This window comes from Anabrus simplex, chromosome 1 (genome assembly GCF_040414725.1).
Source record: "Anabrus simplex isolate iqAnaSimp1 chromosome 1, ASM4041472v1, whole genome shotgun sequence".
Lineage (NCBI taxonomy): Eukaryota > Metazoa > Arthropoda > Insecta > Orthoptera > Tettigoniidae > Anabrus > Anabrus simplex.
This window is the reverse complement of record NC_090265.1, coordinates 696,034,604-696,058,489: the sequence shown is the minus strand read 5'-3', so window position 1 is coordinate 696,058,489 and position 23,886 is coordinate 696,034,604. Positions and strand designations below refer to the sequence as shown.

Genomic DNA, 23,886 nt, shown 5'->3' with positions numbered 1-23,886 from the left:
CTTGCCGGCAGACTTGAGGGAAATAAAATACTTCTTGCGGACCAAACACAAAACCCCCTGTGGGTGGGGGATGCAGATGAAGAATACACCTACGGTATCCCCTGCCTGTTGTAAGAGGCGACTAAAAGGGGCGACCAAGGGATGATCCAGTTAGAAACATGATACTACTTGTAATTAGTACATTACGCAGGGAACATCATGGGTCGCATTTACTTGTGTGTACTACCACTATGTTAGGTACACAATAGGTTTGTGATTAGTAGTGACAGTGTGTGAATCAGGAGGTGGGTTCTACAGTACCTGTGATTCGTACCCCTCACCATCCCTAAATTGTAACTACAATTAGTGGAAAATAAATAATAATAATAATAATAATTATTATTATATGAGTGACACCATGTGATTAGCGACACCATGGTTCTGCCTTACCTATGCTCAGTTCCCACTATGTGAGGAATACCACGGGATAGTACGCGTCTCTGTGGTTAGTCCGCTTATGTGAGGAACGCCATAGGTTTGCGTTGCATTTATAGGTTTGCATTGCGTGTAAATAGCGCCGCAATGTGCGAAACACCATAGGTCTGTATTACATGTGCGCATTACACTACCTGTGAATAGTACCATAATGTGTGGAATACCACGAGTCTACGCTACTTTTGATTAGTACTGCAACATCACACCTAGCATGGTTCTACTTTCCTAGCGATAAATACCTTTATGAGGGGCCGATGACCTGGATTTTGGACCTGTTTCGAATATAAGCATAATCAATTCAGCATCGTGCTATAGAAGCAGTCCCTTGGTCAGTAATACTATTGTTTTGTGCCAGTTTCTGTGCATATGAGTCACTGGGGGTCGGATCCACTGATTCATTCTTCGTACTCACGCTTTGAATTCTGGTCAGTGGAGGATTTTGGACTTTTAAGTTGTCATTTCATTTAATCTCATTTCGTACCATTAGGGGCCGATGACCTCGATGTTAGGCCCCTTTAAACAACAAACATCAATCAATCAATCTGTTTTTACCCTCTGTGGATAAGGGCGGTAGAATTACATCTGCTGTATCACCTTCTTGTCGTAAGAGGTGACTAAAAGGGGCCCCACCGCTCAGCCTTACTGGGGCATGAAAATGTTGTGTCGTATGCCTCTCGTATGGTCCTGTCGGCCTCGGCAGCTGACGAAGTGGAGATGTGACGATGGATGATGAAGGGACCCGTTCCCTATGGAAGGTCTGTCGGCCAGGTGAGAGCCCGTGTTCGGTGGCCTAAGAAATTTTAGTTGGCGGCCACTCTCTGCTAGCCAGTTTCCTGGTTGATCCTGCCGGTAGTCATTTGCTTGTCTCTAAGATTAAGCCATGCACGTCTCAGTGCAAGTCAAATTAAGGTGAAACCGCAAATGGGTCACTAAATCAGTTGTGGTTCCTTAGATCGTACCACTTTACTTGGATAACTGTGGTAATTCTAGAGCTAATACATGCAAACAGAGTCCCGACCAGAAGTAGAAGGGATGCTTTTATTAGATCAAAATCAATCGGTCGGCTCCTCCGGTCCATTTGTCTAGGTGACTGAATAACTTTGGGCTGATCGCACGGTCCTCCTACCAGCAATGCATCTTTCAAATGTCTGCCTTATCAACTGTCGACAGTAGGTTCTGCACCTCCCATCGACAGTTTCTCAACTTGGGAGTGTGGGTTGGCGACCACAGGGCCCTTATCTGAGTCCTGGCATTGCTTCCACTTACTTGTGCCAGGCTTCTCACTTTCATCTATCCTATCCAACCTTCCTTGGACAACTCTTGTTTTTTTTTCGACTCCGTTGGTATTAGGTTGGGAGGCCTAGAGAGTCTTTCATTTTCATGCCCTTCATGGCCCTCGTCTTCCTTTGGCCGATACCTTCATTTCTTGAAGTGTCAGGTCCCTTCCATTTTTTCTCTCTGATTAGTGTTTTATAGAGGATGGTTGCCTAGTTGTACTTCCTCTTAAAAATATCACCACCACCACTCTTTTATTGTTCCTTGGGTGGAAGAATATTTCTGCTCCATATGTGGCTTCCATTTTTATGACTACATTGTAGTATTTTTCTGTTTTTGGGTAGATGTCCCAGGTTAATTTTTGTGTTTGCTGCTGCTTGTTTAGAGCAAGGTTTTTAAGTCTCTAACATAAGTTTTATTTAATGAAGTGTGGAGATATTACTGTGGTCTTAATTTTCTTCTTCTTTTGCAGTTCCCTTGTCATCCGCTCTCCAAAGGGATATAGAGGAACATTTCCTGGCTGTCCCATAAGTCAGACCAGAATCGGCAGTGTCTCTGAGGGCACTTCATGATGGTAAGTTTTCTTAATCCTTTGCCATTCCCTGTTGAATGGTGGCTGCCTGACTAGAATTACTGTGTTTTCTGACAGGCAGTTAAAATCTCAAATATCAATTCATAAGATGCAGAAACTGCTAAGGTACAGATTGAAATGCTTCAAGAGATTGCTGTAAAGACAGGACTTCAGATATTGTTTGAAAAAACAGAACTAAAGATTCAGAGCAAAAATGACCCAGCAGACACTATTGTTACTAAGTATGGAATAGTTAAAAGAGTGCAGAAGTTTAAATACCTAGGAGAGTGGATAACCCCTACAGGACTACCAGGAATAGCATTACAGAACAGGGCAAGAAAGATGGAAACAGCATACCATATAATTATGTCGAAATATCTATAACAAAAAATGTCTCAATCACTGTGAAACTCAGATATTATAACACTGTGATAAAGCCAGAAAGTTTGTATGCAATTGAATGCATTCCACTGAATAGGAAAGGATTACTAGAGAACATTGAGAAAAAAGAGAGAAAAATCTTGAGGAAGATACTAGGGTTAGGAAAGTTGGACAAAAATTTAGACTGCAACCAAATGAGGAACTGTACAAAAGGACCAAAAAAACCGCAACGTCCTTTTTAAAAAGAGAAGACTTTGCGTCTATGGACACATTAAAAGAATGCCAACAGAGAGAACAGCCAAGAGAATTCTGGAGTACATGGAGAGCAGGAAGACACAAACTAACTGGTTTAAAGGAGTCAAGGAGGACCTGGAAGAAAAGAACACAACACAGAAGAGAGTATACAATACACAAGAATACAGTATGGTCATCAACAAAATTAAGGGTTTTCAAGATTGAATGAGCCAAAAACGGACCGGCAACACCTGGTCGCTAGAATGCAAAGCAGCCCATTCTGAAAGGATGAAGAAGTACTGGGCTGATCGGAGGAAGAACCATAATTGAACGATTCATAATGTGGTCCATAGTAGACCTATGTGAAGACAAAAATAACAATTCATAATATAGCCTAATTTGTATTTGCGGGTCCACCTTTTCAATACAACTTAGCTACCCACTAAAACTGGGTGTTGAATTTAGTCATATAAAAATTTTCAGAACATGTTTCTACCCTTACTGGGCCATCTTCAGCAGATATTTTAACCCTTTTTCACTCAGCTTTTATGCAGGGGTTTGCTTGAAGAAGCTCAAACAAATTTCTGTGATTTTCCAACTAAATTACAAAAAATCAACACGTAAATAGTTTAACACATATTAAAATAAAAGAAATCACACTAATACAGGAAACTATAAGCATTTCAGAAATTAATATACCTTGAACGTATTATTATTGGTAAAGCCAAAAAAATTTACTAAACATTGAAAATAAATTTAAAAAAATAAATTATGGTTTTCAATGACAGAAAGATCAGACATTATTGCGTCTTTCTTCTTTACTCTTAGACTTGAAAGAAAGAACATTTAATTCTGAATAATTTGATATCAATGTGATGTGTGTGCTGCCATTCACTCATGAAGCATGGCACAAAGTTATTCACTGTACACGTAACTGTCATCGACGTCAGGTCCTCGCAATCCGATGCACGGTGAGCAGCTGTGACTGTGTCACTTCCCACATAACAGGAATCACTTTCTGCAAGAGGAGGTCATTATTACTGTCTAAATCATCTGATAATTCAAGGATATTGGGCTCATTTGGCCTAGCCATTATGATAAAAAAATTATGCAAGCACGAGCAACAACGGAGTAATGAGAAGGAGTAAAATTATAGTTCGTGAAGTGCAGCGAACACACGATATGCTAGAGAAACTAAATAAACTCTAAACTAAACTGATAGCAAGATAGAATTGTTGTATTCATAAGCCAACCAAAACAGATCCACGCACTAACAACTTCGAATAACCACAACATAAACATTCACGGTCAACAGATTTCATTTGTCGAAAATAAAAATATTTTGTAGGGCGGTGGATATATCTCTAGAGTAAAACATAAATTCAATGCATTAAGTTACTGTCACAATCAACTGTTACCATTTAACAGCCACGCAAATGACCAAAATCCCTAAATATGAGAGAGCTGATGTGTTGGCGCCGTGAGCTTTCTTGCCATAGGCTTTCGCGCCGATAGATCGGCGCGCTAAGTGCGAAAGGGTTAAAAACTACACTAATATATAAAAATACAATAAAAAATTATTTGCTTTTTAGTATATAGCCTTACATGCTGAGTACTATAGTGATTAAAAGAAAGAAAGAAAGAAATATGACAGGGAAAACCGGAGTACCTAGAGAAAAACTTGTGGCACCTCCACTTTGTCCAGCACAAATCTCACATGGAGTGACCGGGATTTGAACCACGGAACCCAGCGGTGAGAGGCCGGCATGCTGCTGCCTGAGCCATGGAGGCTCTAGCCAAGTGTCATATTGATTTATCATTTGTGTGCATTTATAAAGTATAAATGAAATTAAAATAAACTTTCAAAGAAATTAAATATTAGTCTTAAATTAGATTAATAGAATCAAACATGGTGTTATTACAAAATTCTGTGCTTTGTTTACTGAATGCAGTATTATGTTCTGTGCCTAAGGGATCCTTGCACTTGTATGCAATATGATCCAGGGGCCTCAGAGACAAAAAGTTTGGGAAACCCCAGCCTAGACTGTTGAGGTGCTTTACTGATGTTATGTTCTCTATTGTTGAGTAATGAGGACACATCTAGTCCTGATAATGTAATGTTAAGCAGCACATCTCTACAAGTATTTGTATACATTTGGTACTAGTAAATTGTTGCAATAAGCACTCTAGAAATTTTATTACTATTATTAATTTCTTACTGTTACTGTTCTTGCTCTGTTACAGTGTGCTACAGGTGACCCCTCCAGGAGCCTCTGTCGAGGCATAGTTTTGGCATGCTTGGAGGTGGTTACCAAATGCTTGTGCATGATTGTCATGATGGTAAGTTTGCTCAAGAGTATAGTACCTTGTTATCGTGAGAAATGAATTGTACATAAAGAGATCCAATCTAACACCACATCCTGACTACTCAGGTGACTTCAGCATTGAGGAACTTGATATAGCCTTGAATATGCTAAAGGTAAATAAAGCTGTTGGCTTTGATGGTGTATATCCAGAGTTTCTTAAAGCCATAGGACCTAAAACAAAATTGTGGCTCATTGAATTCTTCAATGAAATTCTACGAACTGGAAGATTACCAAAGCTTTTCAAGCAGGCTAAGATAATTGCCATCCTGAAACCAGGCAAAGACGGAATGGATGCTTCTCACTACCGGCCAGTATCGCTACTCAGTGTGACCTATAAGCTACTAGAAAGGCTTATTCTAAATCGCATTCAAGAGGCCATTGATCAAACCATCCCTGTTGAACAAGGTGGCTTTAGGAAACATCGGAGCTGCTGCGACCAGATTTTAACATTGACTACTCTAGTTGAAGCTGGATTTCAACGAGGTCTCCGATCAGCTGCAGTTTTTGTGGACCTTACAGCAGCTTATGACACTGTGTGGAGGGATGGCTTGATGTCGAAGTTTATTAAAATCATCCCATGTCAAAAGCTGGCATTTCTAGTGAACAACATGCTCTCTGACAGACGCTTTAAGGTGTTTCTGAACGGACAGTCTAGCAGATGGAGGACTCTAAGCAATGGCCTACCTCAGGGATCTGTTCTGGCCCCCATTCTGTTTAACTTGTATATTCATGATATGCCAGACACTGACTCATTGAAAATACAGTATGCAGATGACCTAGCATTAGTCTTCCAGAGTAAAGGTCTTATGAACTGTGAGAATGTACTGACAAGTGATCTGACGAAATTGAATGACTACTTCCATAAATGGAGACTTCAACCTAACCCAAATAAAACTGAGGTTACTGCATTCCATTTAAATAATAAGGAAGCCCATAGGAAGCTACATGTGACTTTCGACGGAACCGAAGTACCGCATAACTACAATCCCAAATATCTAGGAATCACTCTGGATCGGTCCTTGACATTCAAACAACAGTGCATCACATTATCTAAGAAACTTGGCTCCAGAGTGAATCTACTCCGCAAGATTGCCGGAAGTACCTGGGGTGCAGACGCCAATACCCTACGCACTGCTGCACTCGCTCTTGTGTATTCTGCTGGTGAATACTGTGCTCCTGTATGGCAAAACAGCATTCACACAACAAAGATTGATGTCCAGCTTAATGAAGCCATGAGAGTGATCACTGGTACTGTCAGATCTACTCTCATTCAGTGGTTACCTGTCTTAGCTAATATTGCCCCGCCAGATCTAAGGAGGAAAGCAGCTAGGGTAAACTTGCTCAAGAAGAACTCTTCTCATAAGAACTCTCCCTTGTACGATGCCCTACAACACCCACCAACAACTCATCTGAAATCACGCAAACCACCCTGGACTGATTTTAAAAGTATCAGTTCTTTCGACATGACCTCTGAGTGGCGAAAACGTTGGCATGAACATCCACCCAACAACGCTCACTTGGTTCAAGATCCAACAAAGAAGGTTGAAGGATTCCAACTGCCGCGTCAAACCTGGTCAAAGCTGAACCGAATTAGGACGGGTCAAGGGAGGTGTGGCTACATGTTGAAGAAATGGGGTTTCCGTTCATCTGCTGACTGTGACTGTGGAGCGGAGGAGCAGACAATGGAACACATCGTTAAGGAGTGCCCACTTCGAGCATTTAACGGTGATCTGAGGCTTCTACAAGTGACTCCGAGTGCTCTGGACTGGTTGTCAAATTTGGACATTTCCATTTGATATTAGATTTTTTTGTGTACTTGTAAAGCCATACGATATATATATATATATACAAAGATATAAACTTCATTTTTGTTTCCGTATTGAACTGAGCTGACCAAGGTAAATTTTTTAAGGTTCAACCTTTTCAATACAAATTACGAGTTATATAAGATATTATTTACGATTTATTTAATAGTGGTACCAGTTTCAACATTTAAATGTCATCATCAGCCTTAAAATACATTAATCACACAATTGAGAAAGGACGTGATAATTAAAATTGACGTTATGACACATAAATACATACATAGTTTTGTAACAATAAAAGATTAACATTTTTTGACATGTTATCGACATATAAAAGTCTTTTGAAACACTTATTTACTCTGTGTGCTGAATAAAATAGTGAAAAATAAACTTCTAACAATCACTTGATCATCATCATTCCGTGTCCGGTCAGCATTTCCAAAATGTAGCAACTCCGATGGCCTTGTTGTTCTCCTCAATCAGGTCCTGTGTAGTGCAGGAATGTTCTAGTAGGGGACAGATGAGCAGGTGGTTCGGATCTTGTGTTACACCACACTCGCAGGATGCATCTCCATCAGCTGGAAGTATGGCTCATTTTTGCATGTTGGTCTTGCAAAGAGGTATGCCCACCCTAAGACGATTAAGTGATCTCCAAATAGGGTAGGGCAGGTCATTTCCTGGAGCTAGCTCTTCCTTTGCAGAAGTATCAGACGGCAGCACGCTCTCCCACCTGGTGATGCGGTTAGACTCAGATGTTCCTATCAGTGGTTGAGTCCTGGTGATGAAGCTCTTTCTCGACTACAGTCGACAGACCACAGCCTGGTGATCATGCAGTGGGTGGCAAGAATCATTAGTCTGCTTTGTCCTCTCTGCATCAGCAGCAACAGCCCTTCTGATAGTGGGGGGAGCTATTCCAACAATCGGGTAGAGTTTGTCAACTGGAGTTGGCTTCAGACATCCCGACAAGATTCGTACGGTCTCGTTGATTCACTTGATACACTGTTTTTGTCGATCTGTTTATGTGCTAATACTCAAATTATCACATGTCATATTTACGGTTGCATTTGAATTTTTGGCGATAATTTGTCTGTCCTTTAAGACACTTGTTATTCAAATGTTGTCAAAGTGAGAGGGTAATTTTAGTTGATAACACCTTGTTCATGTAATGAACTTGTAGAAATGTGCGTTAATATATCTCATTACACACGTCTCGAAAAGTTTGTTGTGTCGTTAAAATTAAAATAAAATTACCAAGTAAGAAATGGTTAATGCTAAATGGTTGTCCTTGCGTCTTCTCTTCTGATGTATTAGTCCATACCTTCTCACAAATTGTAGTTTCTCAACATGCTGCCCAAGGCTAATTCCAATTGAACTGGGAAATTTTAGTTCACCTGTATTACATCTTTCTATTTTTCAGTTTTCTCACACTGACCTGTCATTGTGTTTATCGTATTATGTGTTCCTTTTTATATAAAACTTGAATTCTTGGATTAGAAATACTGAGAAATATAGCAAGACAGAAGTACAGAGTGTTTTCTTTTTTTCCGCTCGCTCCGTAGCACCACTCGAAGCACGGCACAGCCGGCGCAATGACACTCCTTCGCTAGCTGGTATAATGCGTGCTTTTCCTCCCCACTATATCGCGGCAATTCACACTTATAGAAAGCCATTTGTAGTGAAACTATTTTTCTAAAACCTACCTGGCATTACATTTGATGTTCGCAATGTTGTCCCTCAGCTGTCAGACATGCCTGACACCTCATAAACAGGTTTGCAGACACTTGGCGAATTTCAGCCTGTATGATGTTTGAAATAACTTGTGTAATGTTCTCTTGTAGTTCTCTTGTGTGAGGGTTGTTCACATGCACTTTTCCCTTCAGCATGCCCCACAGGTAATAATCACAGGGATATAAATCAGGTGATCTAGGGGGTAATTAACCACACGATCTTCGAAAACTCACTGCATTACCTCCATAGACCGATTAGCAGTGTGTGCCATTACATTATCTTGCATGAAATAACCATTACTCCTTTCATCTTCCATTAGCTCTTGAAGGAATGGTCTGAGAATGAGGTCTATATATTGATGAACACTTATTGTTTCATGGAAAAATATAGGCCCTATAATTCTGCGAGCACTTATTGTGCACCAGACTCCTATCTTTACGTCATGAAGTGGATGGACATGCAGCTGGTGGGGATTTTCTGCAAACTAGTAGCAATTGTTTTGACCATTTATTTAACCACTCAAGTGTAGCCATGCCTCATCACTATAAAATGAAAGCTTTGGGTCAACATACAAATTGTGAACTGACTGAAGGAACCCCAGCGAAACTGTCAGGTCCTCTTAAATGTTGGTTTGTACGGTTTGGATTTCAACAGTTTTGTTGCTTTGTGGGCAGAAGATAATGACACATTAGCTTGTACGGCGAGACGTGACAGGGATTTTGTTGGGGTTCTTTCCAAGAGAGCTCCTTTTTTGTCAAGCTTTTCCTCTGTTAAAATGGTTCGTCTCCTGCATGATTTCTTGTTAAGAATGGACCCGGTGGTGCGGAACTTCTTTACTAATTTACGTACCGTACTCCTATGGGGAGGGAGGATGCCAGGAAAATTGTGAATGAATCGAAGGCGGCAATCTTTATAAAAAGAATGCTCCGCATAGCACAACACAATGAATACACGCTGTTCTACTGTATAAATCACTTGTTAAACATACGATACTTTTGTATTCCTACATAAACTACGCTATTTTAAAGTGAACACATGGAACACGCTACCAATATCAGATGTAAAACTATTGCTGTGAAGATTGCTACCGTACTGCATTAGATCATCTTGGCCGGTCATGAAGCAATATATCTCTCGGCAAATGAGTCACCCGGCCTTGCTATCGCCTTCCGTGCATGTTTCCCTGACACATGGAGCAAGCCAAATAAAAGACCCTGTATTAAGGGTCAAGCTAATTTAGCTTGTTCTGAGTGAGAAAATGGTGGTAGGAGATTAAGTATAAACATTCCATCCTAGGTTAAGTTTAGATAAATACATTTATTATTCCACATGCTATCAATGTATTGTTTTATTTCTTCTTTAGTGTCGTATCGGTCTCCTGTCCAAGAACCGCAGGAGCTACATGTTCTCATCCCGCAGCAGAACACCAGCTGCTAGGGAACCGGTACAGGTGAGTCACCTTACTTCATGTACGTTGTTCACTGTAAGAGCTATGATATTGCTCTCTCCAGCCATATGAATGTGTTGAAAGTAAAATGGACATAGCTTCTTTGTGTCTCCAGTCAAGCACTGGGATGCCATGATGCTCACGATAACCATTTTGTTTTACATCATGTTATGACAATAATCACATGAAGATAAGATTCAGCAAAACCCAAGTCTACACTTTCCATTTAATTACAGTGTCCGGCTCCATGGCTAAATGGTTAGCGTGCTGGCCTTTGGCCACAGGGGTCCTGGGTTCCATTCCCGACAGGGTTGGAAATTTTAACCTTGATTGGTTAATTTCGCTGGCACGGGGGCTGGGTGTATGTGTCGTCTTCATCATCATTTCATCCTCATCATGATATGCAGGTTGCCTAAGGGCATCAAATCAAAAGACCTACACCTGGCGAGCTGAACATGTCCTTGGACACTCCCGGCACTAAAAGCCATACGCCATTTCATTTCATTTAATTACAGTGAAACCTCGTTAATGCGTTCCTCATTAACACATTTTCCCGCTTAGCACAGTGTAAATTCGAAGTCCCAATTTTCATCATATTAAATCTATATAAAAATAGTCCAGCATTGGCTGAACGGTCAGCATACTGGCCTTCGGTTCAGAGGGTCCCGGGTTCGATTTCTGGCCGGGTTGGGGATTTTTATATGGTTAATTCCTACAGCATGGGGGCTGGGTGTATGTGTTGTATTCATCATCATTTCATCCTCATAACGACGTGCAGGTCACCCAAGGGCGTCAAATAGAAAGGCCTGCATCTGGTGAGCCGAACCTGTCCTAGGATATCCCGGCACTAAAAGCCATACGACATTTCATTTATATAAAAATACTAGCTGTTACCCACGGCTTCGCTCACGAGGATTTGGTAAGTTGATAAAAATCCCTAAAGTATAAAAACTCACCGAAAAATTGTATTTCATTTACCCCAGAACCTCTTTGTAAACCACGTTTGTGGCATTGCCTTTTGGGGCTAAGATGACCAGGCTACTGGCAAAGCTAAATCTGGAACATGCGTCATGGAACTCTACATGTGAGAAACAGTCCTCTTTTCAGTCGTGGAAAAAAAAAAAAAAAAGTGTTTCTTTATTTCTAAAGAAGATTCCGAATATAGATTTTCACATCTGTAACATCTTGAGATGTAAGCATCCTCATCAAGAGAATTCAACTCCTTCTTCACTTATTTTCGATCTACACCTTAACCCCTTACTGCTTGATTTTTTTTCTTCCTGAAAAAAATTCTGACTCTTTAAATATAGTGTCCTTACTTAATTTTCCAAAAACAAAAAGAAAGTGAGTATTTTTATTTTTAAAGGGGATTACAAATACCAATTTTTACATCTGTAACATGTTAAGTTTATGAGATATGCTGTAGATATATTCATTTTAAAAACTGACCCACTCCCTGGCTGAGTGGTCAGTGTTGAGGCCTTTGGTTCACAGGGTTCCAGGTTCGATTCTGGGCTGGGTCAGGGATTTTACTCGCGAGTGATTAATTTATCTGACTTGGGGACAGGTTGTTTGTGTTTCTCCCAACACTCTCCTCTTCATATTCACTCAAACACACCACATTAGCGACCACAACAGGAACACGCAATAGTAATTACATCCCTACACATGGGGTTGGTGTCAGGAAATGCATCCAGCCATAAAACAATTTTTATCCACATGTGTGACACAGTTCGCAATTACAACCCCACAGGTGTGGGAAAAGTGGTGGAAGAAGAAGATACTCATTTTAAAATTTCACCCACGTTTTTATTATTTCACTCCCTTAGGTGGATTTTCCAAAAAAGTGTGTTCATTTATTTTTAAAAGAGATTCCAAGTACCAATTTTAATGTCTGTAACATCTTCAGTTTCTGGGATTCTGTATATGTATCTTCATATAAAGAACTCAACTCCTTTCTCACTTCTTTTCACTCCTCCTTCCCCTTAAGTGGATTTTCTGAAAACAAAAATTTGTGTTCTTTTATTTTTAAAGGCAATTCCAAATACCAATTTTCATATCTCTAACATGTTAGGTTTTTGTGATATGTTGTAGATAATCTCGCTGCTGTAAGAGTACTGGAGCTGACGTTGCCATGGTTACGGCAGTTCATTTCTTTTTTTTTTTTTTTTTTGCTAGTTGCTTTACGTCGCACCGACACAGATAGGTCTTATGGCGACGATGGGACAGGGAAGGGCTAGGAGTGGGAAGGAAGCGGCCATGGCCTTAATTAAGGTACAGCCCCAGCATTTGCCTGGTGTGAAAATGGGAAACCACGGAAAACCATTTTCAGGGCTGCCGACAGTGGGGTTCGAACCTACTATCTCCCGAATACTGGATACTGGCCGCACTTAAGCGACTGCAGCTATCGAGCTCGGTGTTCATTTCTTTATCCGATTCCTAGAGCAGGGGTAGTGTGGTGCCAATATCTCCATAATGATTGGTTTTAGGGCCATAAAACATGGTTTCCAGGCCCATAGGGCTTACCGAGTTTTGTTCTTTGCGTCAAGGGGCTTACATTGAGCTTTGTCTCGTCCTTGTACGACAAATTCGATATTTCGCCTATTTTAGCCTAGTATTTTTACATCTTACCCTGTGCCGCCCCTCGAATTGTTTTGAAAATAAAATACAGCCCATGTCCCTCAGGGATAATGAATAATTACATTAGTAAAATAATTTTTAGAATCGGTCCAGTAGTTCCTGAGATTAGCCATTTCATACAAACTTTACCTCTTTGTATATTAATATAGACATCGCTTATCACGTCATGAATTTTTGTTATTACCGCATAGTACAGTCACATTTTTCCAAGCCCTGAAATTGTTATTTGTCATCTCTTGTAAAAGAAACGTGATTTCTCGGTAAGAGCCGTCGCCACAGTTTTGTGATAACGGTAAAAGACCTTGAATTCCTGAACTTCACAGGATAAGTTACACCTACGGGGAGCGAGCTCTTAGCCTCAGGAATGTTCAGTTTGCAAGTTAACAGTGAGATTGCTGAGTAATACAGTGAGCCAGTTTGTGCTTGAATTTCACATTCCATTCAGAAATTATAAATGGATTTTGTATTGAAGGATACGTAGGTAGGTTAATCCCTAGCAGTAAAGGCCTTCCTCACTTGGTTGTTGTGGGAGGCACAGGTTGAATAAATCCATTTACTCCAGATGGCAAGGCTGGATGGTACAGATTGTTTTCTGTAATATGGGTGAACATGTAGAAAAATCTGAAACTTGGAATATTTGTACTGTACACCAAACAGCACAAATATTGGCCAGCAAAGAAATATTTAGTTGTATACATTCAAGAAATACGAGAAAATTCGTAAGCTGTGGATAGCCGGTGGCCGAAAAGATGATGGTTGGAATCCTACCACCTGCACAACATGTTCATCCTATTTCAAACAAGAGGATTTTCAAAAGAAAGTCATCTTCTGCAAAGGTCAGTGTTGGTGTAGTTGAGTATTCATAAAGTTCTCATTAAACAACATTAAGAGATGAATATTTTAAAAATGTAACCTTCCTTCTGGTATAGTTTCTTAAGTTTTACTTGTGAGAATTATAACTGATAACGTTAAATAGCCTTAATTTCAGATTTTAGAGAATGCAATTCCAGGCTGTGGAGTTGAATATGTCAGTGATCAATAATTATGACTGTAATGGCTACCAAATGACTGTTATTAGCTATTTAAAGATCCACCCTATCAATACAATTCAAAGCCTAGTGAATTTGCTAATCTATCAAATATATAAATATATTAATATATGTTTCCAGAATCCATTAGTATTCTCTTCTTCATCTTACCTATTAAAATCACATGCATGTAATAGACCTTATTTAAAAATTATGCCTTAACATAAAACTGGTTAAAAAACAATAAAATAAAACATACTAAAATTTTAAACATAAAGGGGCCTAACATCGAAGGTCATCGGCCCACATGAGAGTTCATTTATGGTATTAATATTAAGCTGATTTGCAATGATCAAATATTGTTATGGTGTAGCATTTGTGTGACCTTCGTAAACCAGGCGTGCTTCATGGATCTCATATTGTTCTGCCAGGTTAATTCTCTAACGCGAAAAGTTTTACGTTAGATGCGCTGTGACAATTGTTTATGGTATAAGAAGACACATACTGCTTCAGCTTTATCAAGAACAACAGTATGAGACCCATGAAGGGCGTTTGGTTTATGAAGGTCACACAGATGCCACACCACAACAATATTGATAATTGCAAATCACCATAATATTAGTACCATAAATGAACTCTCACACGATTTTTACAGCACCAGTTTGAACATAACATGAATGATATTCATTTTTTAAACTATTTTTTTTAACCAGTTTTATGTTAAGACATAATTTTAAAATAAGGTCTATTACATGCATGTGATATTAATCCGTAAGCTGAAGAAGAGGATATGAATGGATTCTCGAAACGTGTACTTTTATATATATATTTATGTATTTGATGTATTAGCAAATACACTAGGCTTTAAATTGTAATGACAGGGCAGATCTTTAAATAACTAATAATAATATGTCAGTGATGTCGTCTGTGTCTCCCTTGGCAATCACCCTCTCGTGCTATTACTGTCAGGATGTTCAATCGAGTGTTGGTTGTGGAATTTCATAAATACCGTATGTTTTCAAGTGCCACATGTTTAAAATAAAAAGTACTTCATGCCCCACTCAAAAGGGACCCCAAAATGTGTCATGTCATTACGTAAATATTTCACCGAATGCATTCAAATTTGGACAGAAGACAATCTAGTACATAAGTTGACATGGCAACACTGTACTTCATAATCACTCAGAAAGTGTGTCAACAGACAAGCAAGCTGTCGTGTTTGGTGTTCATGATCTAGTTCAGTGGAAGCGGAGTAAGTGACGTGTCATGCTCGCTTGCTAGTACTCGTGACAACGTATCGCTATTCTGTTGAAGAGCATTTGTTTCTTGTGAAAAAGTATTGGATTATTGTTTCCATTAAGTCATGACTGTGAACATTTCTGGAATTGTTTGGTGGCCAACAAAGACCGTATATACACTTCATACAACGTTTAGTGAGGAAGCTGGAGACTAGTGGAGCAGTGTTGTGGTCTGCATGGCAGGGGATGCCAATAACTGTTTGTGGATGATGTAAGAAACCTATTGTTGTTATCTCCCTCAAAGTCTGCTCAACATTTATTGTGGGGAAGTTGAATGACACAAATCACATGTCAGTGTGCTGTGCAGAAAGCCCGTCTGTATCCCTGACAAAGATAAGCGCTTTGCATATTGCCATTGGTTTCACCAATTTATTGTTGAGAGGCCAGGAATGCAATACATTTGTTCAGTGATGAGGCATGATTCCACCTATCTGGCTATGTGAACTCCCAAAACACACATTTAAGGTGTAGTGAAAACAACTCGCATGCACTGGTCGAGGAACTCCTTTATTCACAAAAGGTAGGGGTGTTTTGTGCGTTATCATAATGGCACATAATTTGGCCTATTTTCTTTTTGACTCTACTGTGACAAGTCATGTTTATACAGAACTGTTTCCTGAATTTATTTGTGAACCAGTTGGACAATGAGGAACTGACACTCATCTGGTACCAAGAAGATGGTCTTGAGTGAATGTGGATGAAGTGGAATCATTTTTCTCTGTTAGCCATTTCAAGAGAGAGAAGAAGAGACAGAGGGAGGCTGGGAAGAGAAGAGATTCTGGGGACATATGGATATGGCAACAATAATCAAGAAGGAGAAATGTTAATGGACATTCACCCAGAAAGTAAAGAAAGATTTAAATTATGGTAAAACATTATTTGGGATTATAAAATAACTGTAGGAATGAAATGGTGAACACAGGGCTTGTGAAGAATGAAGGAGGAGTGATACTGACAAAACTGGAAGAGATAATGAACAGATGGAAAGAATGTTTCAGTGAACAGTTAAAGTGAGTAGGTATCCAGGCAGCAGGAATAGAGGAAGTAACAGAGAAAGAATCTGACCTTACAGTGACAGAAGTGGAATAGGAAGTTTAAAAGATGAAGATGGGAAAAGCTGTGGGAATAGATGAAGTTTCTTTTTTTTTACAATTGCTTTACGTCGCACCATCACAGACAGGTCTTATGGTGACAATAGGATAGAAAAGAGCTAGAAGTGGGAAAGAAGCACCCGTGGTCTTAATTAAGGTACAGCAGCATTTGCCTGGTGTGAAAATGGGAAACCATGGAAAACCATCTTCAGGACTGCCAACAGTGGGGTTCGAACTCACTATCTCCTGGATGCAAGCTCACAGCTGCGAACCCCTATCCGCACGGCCAACTTGCCTGGTAATAGATGAAGTGGTCATAGAAATGATCAAGGCTGCAGGACCAGCAGGTCTCCAGTGAACTTATAGAATACTCAAGTATGTACGGAGAGGGAGAGAGAAAAGTGCCAGTGGTTGGAAAGTGGGGGGATGTTTATAATGCCAGTATTCAAGAAAGGGGATAAGAAGATGTGCAGTAACTACTAAGGAACCGCCACCCTCTCCCGTGTTGCCAAACTAATGGAAAGGGTAGAGAAAAGTTGGAAAGTTAGTTATAAGAGAAACAATGTGGATGGAAGGTCGATAGTAGCCCATTTTCATTCTGAGACAGATCATGGAAAAGAGCTGGGAATATGGGAAGGATATAGTAAAAACTTTGATAGACTTAAAAAAGGCATACGACAGCATTCCCAGATCTAAAGGAACTAATAACAATGATAGAAGCAATATATGATAACTGTTCCAGCTGTGTGAAGACAACATTGGTTGGAACAGAATAGTTTGGAACTGATAATGGGCTAAAACAAGGGAGTATGTTGTCACCTTTACTGTTCATAATAATTTATTGTGAAGGCAGTAAGGGAAAATTATAGAGGAGGAAGAATGAATGCAACATTATTTCCTCTAAAGAAAAGACTCATCAGATGCTGCTGTCCATTAGTGAGGTACTGGGTTCAAACAAGAACATTTTGTTACTGGCTCTTAACATACATTGATCGTCTGGCTTAAAAGTGCGCCAATAAAAAAATTATTGCCTATACAACTCAAAAATTGTCAATTTTGAGTTATTTATATTCATTCTCTTCTATTTTTTAAGCTCTTTCTGGTTGAGTACTGCAATAAGTCTTATCGCGAATCAAATCCAAACTAAACTGAAAAAATTACTACAGAACTGTCCACAGTTGTTTTGAAATATAGTAGTTTTGAACAGGAAAAATATGTCATGCCATTTTTCTACAGTGAATCAGATGGATAAAAGAATAAGAAGCTACCAAGAATCTCTGATTTTATAGACACACGTAAACTTTCAAAATCATATAACATGGAGCTAGCTTTTTTGAGATGTATTATTTTGTTAACCAGACAGTCGACACAATTAGATGACCAAAACAGCTTCAATATAATTCACCATAATTATTATTACAAATTAAAATCAAACCTCACTGCAGAGAACTGGAGTTGACCCCAAACCCCCCTCCACCCAGGAATAATTGGAGTAAGTATACTTATGTACCGGTATGCTTATATCTTTTATTGTTACAGGCCACACTGTCGATGCAGGCACAATCACATTATCTGGTTCTGATGTCCCAGTGGAAGGTAAGACATCTGTTCTGAGTTAACATCCATAATCACGGACTTCTTACCAAGGTTTTCGATTTAAACACAGACTAAGCATATGGAATTTTTGAAGTAAAGTCTCATCCTAGTGGTCACAAGGGTCCTGTGGCTATTCTTCTTCTTCTTCTTCTTCTTCTTCTTCTTCTTCTTCTTTTATGACCACATAGGATCACTTTAGTCAGTCCGTCGTTCAGGTCTCTTTGAAGGGATTGTTCGGGCTTTGCGGTCCTCCCAGTACTTCTTCAGACGCTCCGATCTTCGTGCCCTTTCCTCAGTTGAAAGTGTGCGTGTTGTTGGTTTGTTTTGTGTAAGGGTAAAGCGGAGGTTTGTATTCTTGAGTTTTGTATTCAATTTTATCTTATTTTTGGTGTCTTCTGTTGTAAGACCTATTTTCTTCAGATCCTCTCTTACTTCTCTGATCCATTTACATCCTGTTGTGGTATTTTTGAGACGAGATTGTGTTGTACTAGTTGTTTCAGAAGTCTCGAGTCCTACATCCTCATGATATGTCCAAAGAATCCCAGTCTCCTCTTACGCATAGTATCTGTAATGGGTTCTAGCTCTTTGTACACGACTTTGTTAGGTATTAACCGCCACTGTCCATCTTTCTGATATTTTTTGTTGATACAGGTTCTTCCAATCCTCCTTTCAATTTTCTGAAGTCTGTCAGTCTTTGATTGTTTATTCAGGTAAAAGAGTGTTTCGGCTGCATATGTAGCTTCCAGTTTTATAACTGTGTTGTAGTGTTTTATTTTTGTATTTATTGATAGACATTTCTTTTTGTAGATATCCCATGTTAATTTTTGTGCTTTAGCTAATCTATTTGTTCTTACTTGGATTGAGATTTTTTCATTTAAGTTATGTGTTATTACTTCTCCAAGATATTTAAACTGAGTTACTATTTTGATTTTATTACCATTTATGGTGACTTCTTTTAGCTGTGTTGGTTTTTGGGGCATAATTTCTGTTTTTTCAAATGATATTTTGAGGCCAATTTTATTTGCAATGTTTTGAAGTTCTGATATCTGGGTTTTTGCTTCTTTTATGTCCACTGCTAGTAATGCTAAATCGTCAGCAAAACCCAGGCAATTTGTTTTGATTTTTCGGCCAATCTTTATTTTGGGGGGACATTTTCTAAACCATTCCCTCATTACCATTTCTAGAGCACAGTTAAATAATAGTGGTGAGAGCCCATCTCCCTGCCGTAGTCCAGTTTTAATTTCAAATGTCTCTGATGTTCCACCCCTAAACTTCACTTTTGACTTGGTATTGGTGAGAGTCAATTTTATCATGTTTATTAATTTGGGGTGTAGTCCAAGGTGTCTTAAAATTTTAAACAGAGATTCTCCATGGATGCAATCATAAGCTTTCTTGAAATCTACAAATGTTATCACCATATCTCTGTTTCTTCTCCTGTTATAGTCCATTATCAACTTAAGACTCATGATCTGATCAGGACAGCTCCTCCAGGGTCTGAAACCTCCTTGATATTCTCCTAGTTCTTTCTCAAGTTGTAAACTTATCCTATTAAGGATGATTATTGAAAATATTTTGTATGTTATGTCTAGGAGAGAGATTCCCCTGTAGTTATTAGGGTCGGTTTTGTCCCCTTTTTTGTGCAGAGGATGAATGAGGGCTTGCACAGTCAAATTATATGCGTTCACATTTAAAAATTAAAAGTCCAGACAAAGCATTAAAATTTCTATACTGTTAAAAGTGATATGAAGGGTGCAGGGAAAGAAAGAGCTAAGTCCATTTTTTATTTTTTTTATTTTTTAATGTGAATAAAATGTTTATTCCCGGTCGTAAACAATACCTCAGGTGGATTTGGAAAGAAGGAGCTAGGTCCACAAATACAGTAAAAACAAGAAACAGTGCACTGGGAAAGAAGGGGTCATGTCCAGTAAGTCAGGGAATAAACGGGCTCTTAAACAATAGTTTTGAACGTTTAAGTTACCACCCCTGTTATATTTATTATTTCCCTCCATTGTACCATTCGGAGGTTAGTTAATGTGTAAGATATTGTTCTAGGAGTGCTCTGTGATTGATTCAGCAGGAAAGTGTTCATTAATGCTTCAATATGTGTGACTTAAGTGAACTATCAGATTCTTCAATTAGTAAGGATGATCAGCACCAGGTAACTAAGAAAAGGAGATGTCATGGAAGAATGTCAGAGGTCAGGACCAAACTTAAGCTAAGAAGTCATGTAATGGGGCAGAACTGCAATTGTAAGATGAAATGTTTTGATGTGGTTGGTGAGGAAAACAGGAAAAACATTTTAAGGAATTTTAATCTCATGCTAAGCAGGGGCATCCAAGATTCATACCTATGCGGTCTTATTTCTGTTTTACCAGTCGCTCGTCAACGGTCTAGAAACTTGGAGTGTCACGCAAATACTGCCAAACAAGCCACGTACAAGTACAGAGTGAGGGGATGTGTTGGTGTAACGAATGATTACGATGTATGCCATAAAGGTTTCCTTGCAATTCATGGCATTGGTAAAAAGAGGGTCGAGCGACTGGTAAGAGGTCTTAAAATCACCAGTGTAAGTTCAAAGAACATGAGAGGAAAGCATTCCAATCGGCCGTGGAAGATTCTGGAAGAAAGTTTAGATGCTGTTCGTGAACACATAAAATCATTTCCCTCAAGAAACAGTCACTATGGTATACGAGACACCAAAAAAGCATACTTAGCTGAAGATCTCAATGTTAAGAGAATGTATGGTATGTTTAAAACTAAGTACCCTATGATCCAGCTTTCATATGAAATTTACCGTTCAGTATTCAACAATGAATTCAATATCAGTTCTGGATACCCACGAACGGACAATTGTTCTACCTGCGATGAATACAAAGCAAAGGTCACCGCTTTAGAGAAAGAAAAAGCAAACTGTGGGGACTTTGCTGGTGCTGCACAAATTTCTGATGAAATAAGAAGACTTTCAGTTGGAAATAGGGTCCATTTACGCAACCTCATTACAAGTGTGTATATTTAATGCTTTATTTCGTGAGTGTATCGTCCGTCACTTTCGTCTATCATGTTTCTTGTTCACCACAGCAGCGTGTATGCTTTACTGCTGGCGATTCGGGATGAAACTCGTCCTACAAGTAAGAGAGGCTAGCACGCGCTGGAAACTCAGTTAATCGCAACAAAAGAATGACTTTGTTGTTGTGTGGTTCGCGTGCTGTTACATTGTTTCTGTGCCTAGTTTCGTTGGAGTTGTAGGCCATGTGTTTTTTTCTTGTGGTTCTGTGCTTTTCCCTCTGTCAAAGTCGTATGGTAGTAATATATAAGACATATTGATGTGTTTTGTATGTGGTAGTTTTGCATATTTCAGTGCATTTGTGTTTATTCTTTATAGTTTGAATGAGTTGAATGTATTTCAGGGAGTTGTGTCGGTGACAGTTTCTGGTATTTTCTCTTCACATTATGGACAAAAACATAAACATTATCTCCAAATGTTCAGAGATACCTATAAAATTAAATTTCTGTTCATTATACTGTCTAAAAGAAGGAAACTGTTATGCATTTTGTTGCATGTGTCAGTCTGATGTAAATATTATTATTTGTTTGTATGTCATAAATGAGAAAGATTAAGTACATTTTCTTGTAATCATTTTTATATATATTAGTTTAAGATTTTAAATTTAATGGTCAGTTTGCATTGTAACTGTAGATATGTATGCCTTTTATCCTGTTCTGTTTTCACCTCGACCATGGTGATGTATGTGATAAAATCTAAGAATTAAAACATCTTCCTATTTTTGATTTCTAAAACTTGGCAGGTATATTTTAGGGAAGGAAATTTTGAAAAGAGTTTATTGTAATTTTATGGGTTCGTCAAATATTAATATTGAAAACCGTAATTACTGCAGTACAATAAATAGGTCTGTTCTGCGTGAGCAATTTGTGAGGGTAAATAAAAATTTCTCTGGTACAAAATGATAATAGATCTCACATTTTCTTCATAATTGGCTGGTAGATGTCTCAAAATCTAGTTTTCCTATGAAAGCACAAGTGAGATATCCACGGCTGGCCTTAGAACCAATATCTTTAGACTCTGTCACTTTTGCTTTGGCTTTCAACTGACACATTTCACTTGATACTACTAATACAGATCTTCTCTCCTCAGTCAGTAATGTGGAGCTTTTCTTTAGCCATGAGCGAGAACTCATACAAGCCATCCTAAACATGACGTACTACTTAAACTGATGTCACACAAATGATGTTATAGGTATGCAGCACACTTCTCAATTTTGCCAGGGACAGATTTGCCAACACGGTAGGCAGAAACGTACATACCAGCTTCTAGATTACTGTTTGCCAGGAGTACTGCAGGGATTATTTGGGTATACTGTATGCTGTTCCTGCAATTTATGAATATCATTATAGAACCATACTGGATTTCAGAATATAGATGTTACAACATTAATAAAAACTGCCTTTCCAATACATAACAATCCTTATATTTAGGATAAAACCATTAATCAGATGTTGGAACTAGGACGTGTTTCATTAACTGTATACAGTACTTTGTAAGCATCATCAGCTAGGAATAACTTAATCCAAGATAGGTCAGGGCCCTGTACATGGTTCATATAATACAAAACATTATATGAGGTCTGATATTACATTGATAAAAATTAATTTTAACAATTTAAATATTATGTCTATTAAAAACAAGTAGTAACCAATAAAATTGCTGAAATGCAGGTGAAATGAGTGACATGGAAATGTTACAGTAAGTTGCTATAAATGATTGTTCATGTAATATTTGAGATCACGACAATCTTCACACGATGGCATTAAAATGCTTGTGGTTAAAAGAGTTTTTTCCAGTAGGAGTGAGCTGACATGGAATTATGATCTGTGATCTCATTTCATTTCATAGATTAAAACGTGGTGAGATGTGTGGAAATCACATGATGTGTTGGTTGAAAAACGAATGTTGTGAAGAAGAAATAAAATTGAACCTGAATCGGCCAAAAAACTCAAGGGACTTCCTCACGTTGTCTTCAGTCGTTATTATCATAGATGAATGATCTGTTATCTTGAGCATCAAATCTTATAATCTTATAAAGTGGATAGGCAGAATCAACCAGGTATACCCCTTTGTGTTGGCTGTGAAGTGATTAGTCCCTTGGTTGTTTAAGAAGGTCTATCAGTGACCGATTGTTATGTATTGGAAAGGTGGTTTTTATTAATGTTGTAACTTATATATGCTGTTCCTGATTGAGTCCAACTGCTGTAGTCTGCATTTGCCTCTCATGCTCCTTCTTTTATTCTTAGTCTCCGTCATCTGCTTAAATATCATTCCCTCTTTCATCCTAGTAAATGTCCACACCATTCAGTTTATTTCTCTACATTCTGTCACTCCAGTTTTCTTCCTCATATCCTCCTTTCTTATCCTGACTTTTCTTCTCCTTCCTATAATATTTCTTGAAAATTTAATTTAGAATCCCTTATCTTTTCATCAGTGTTCAGGTCTCTGCTTCATGTCAGTATGGGGCAAAAATGCCCTCCTTGGTACTTCCTTCTTTCTGATAAAGTTGCTCATAGTCTGGTAAAATTCATTTCCCTTGTTGTATCATTTTACAAATTTCCTTGTCCAGTTCTGCATTGGTTTGCTTCTCAAGTAGTCAAAGCTTTCCACTGTTTCAAGGTTTTGTCCACCAACTTTTACAAGTAAGCCTACACTTTCTCTTCTCTTTCTCCTCTCATCAACACCATTGTCTCGCTTTTCTATATAGGTGCTGTATTTTCATTCCATAACTACCACTATACTCTCTCAACACATCCACTTAACTTTACAATTACTCTTCATTTGTTGGCCACTCCAACCACATTATCATCTGCAAATATCATTATCTTCAGCTCCCTGTCCCCATAATTTTCTTTCATCTTCTTCACAGTTTTAACCATTACCAAGCG

The 23,886-nt window shown here is 38.7% G+C and overlaps 1 protein-coding gene across 1 annotated transcript in view; it reads left to right on the top strand.

The window, feature by feature from the left end:
* The first annotated feature begins 10,232 nt into the window (after positions 1-10,232).
* The window catches only part of LOC137500454 (uncharacterized), an 88,775-nt gene continuing 75,121 nt past the window's right edge, over positions 10,233-23,886 (top strand). Inside the window, exon 1 of the mRNA XM_068227348.1 lies at positions 10,233-10,284. Within this exon, the coding sequence (XP_068083449.1) occupies positions 10,237-10,284 (48 nt within the window). The 5' untranslated portion in view covers positions 10,233-10,236. The remainder of the gene's footprint in view (positions 10,285-23,886) is intronic.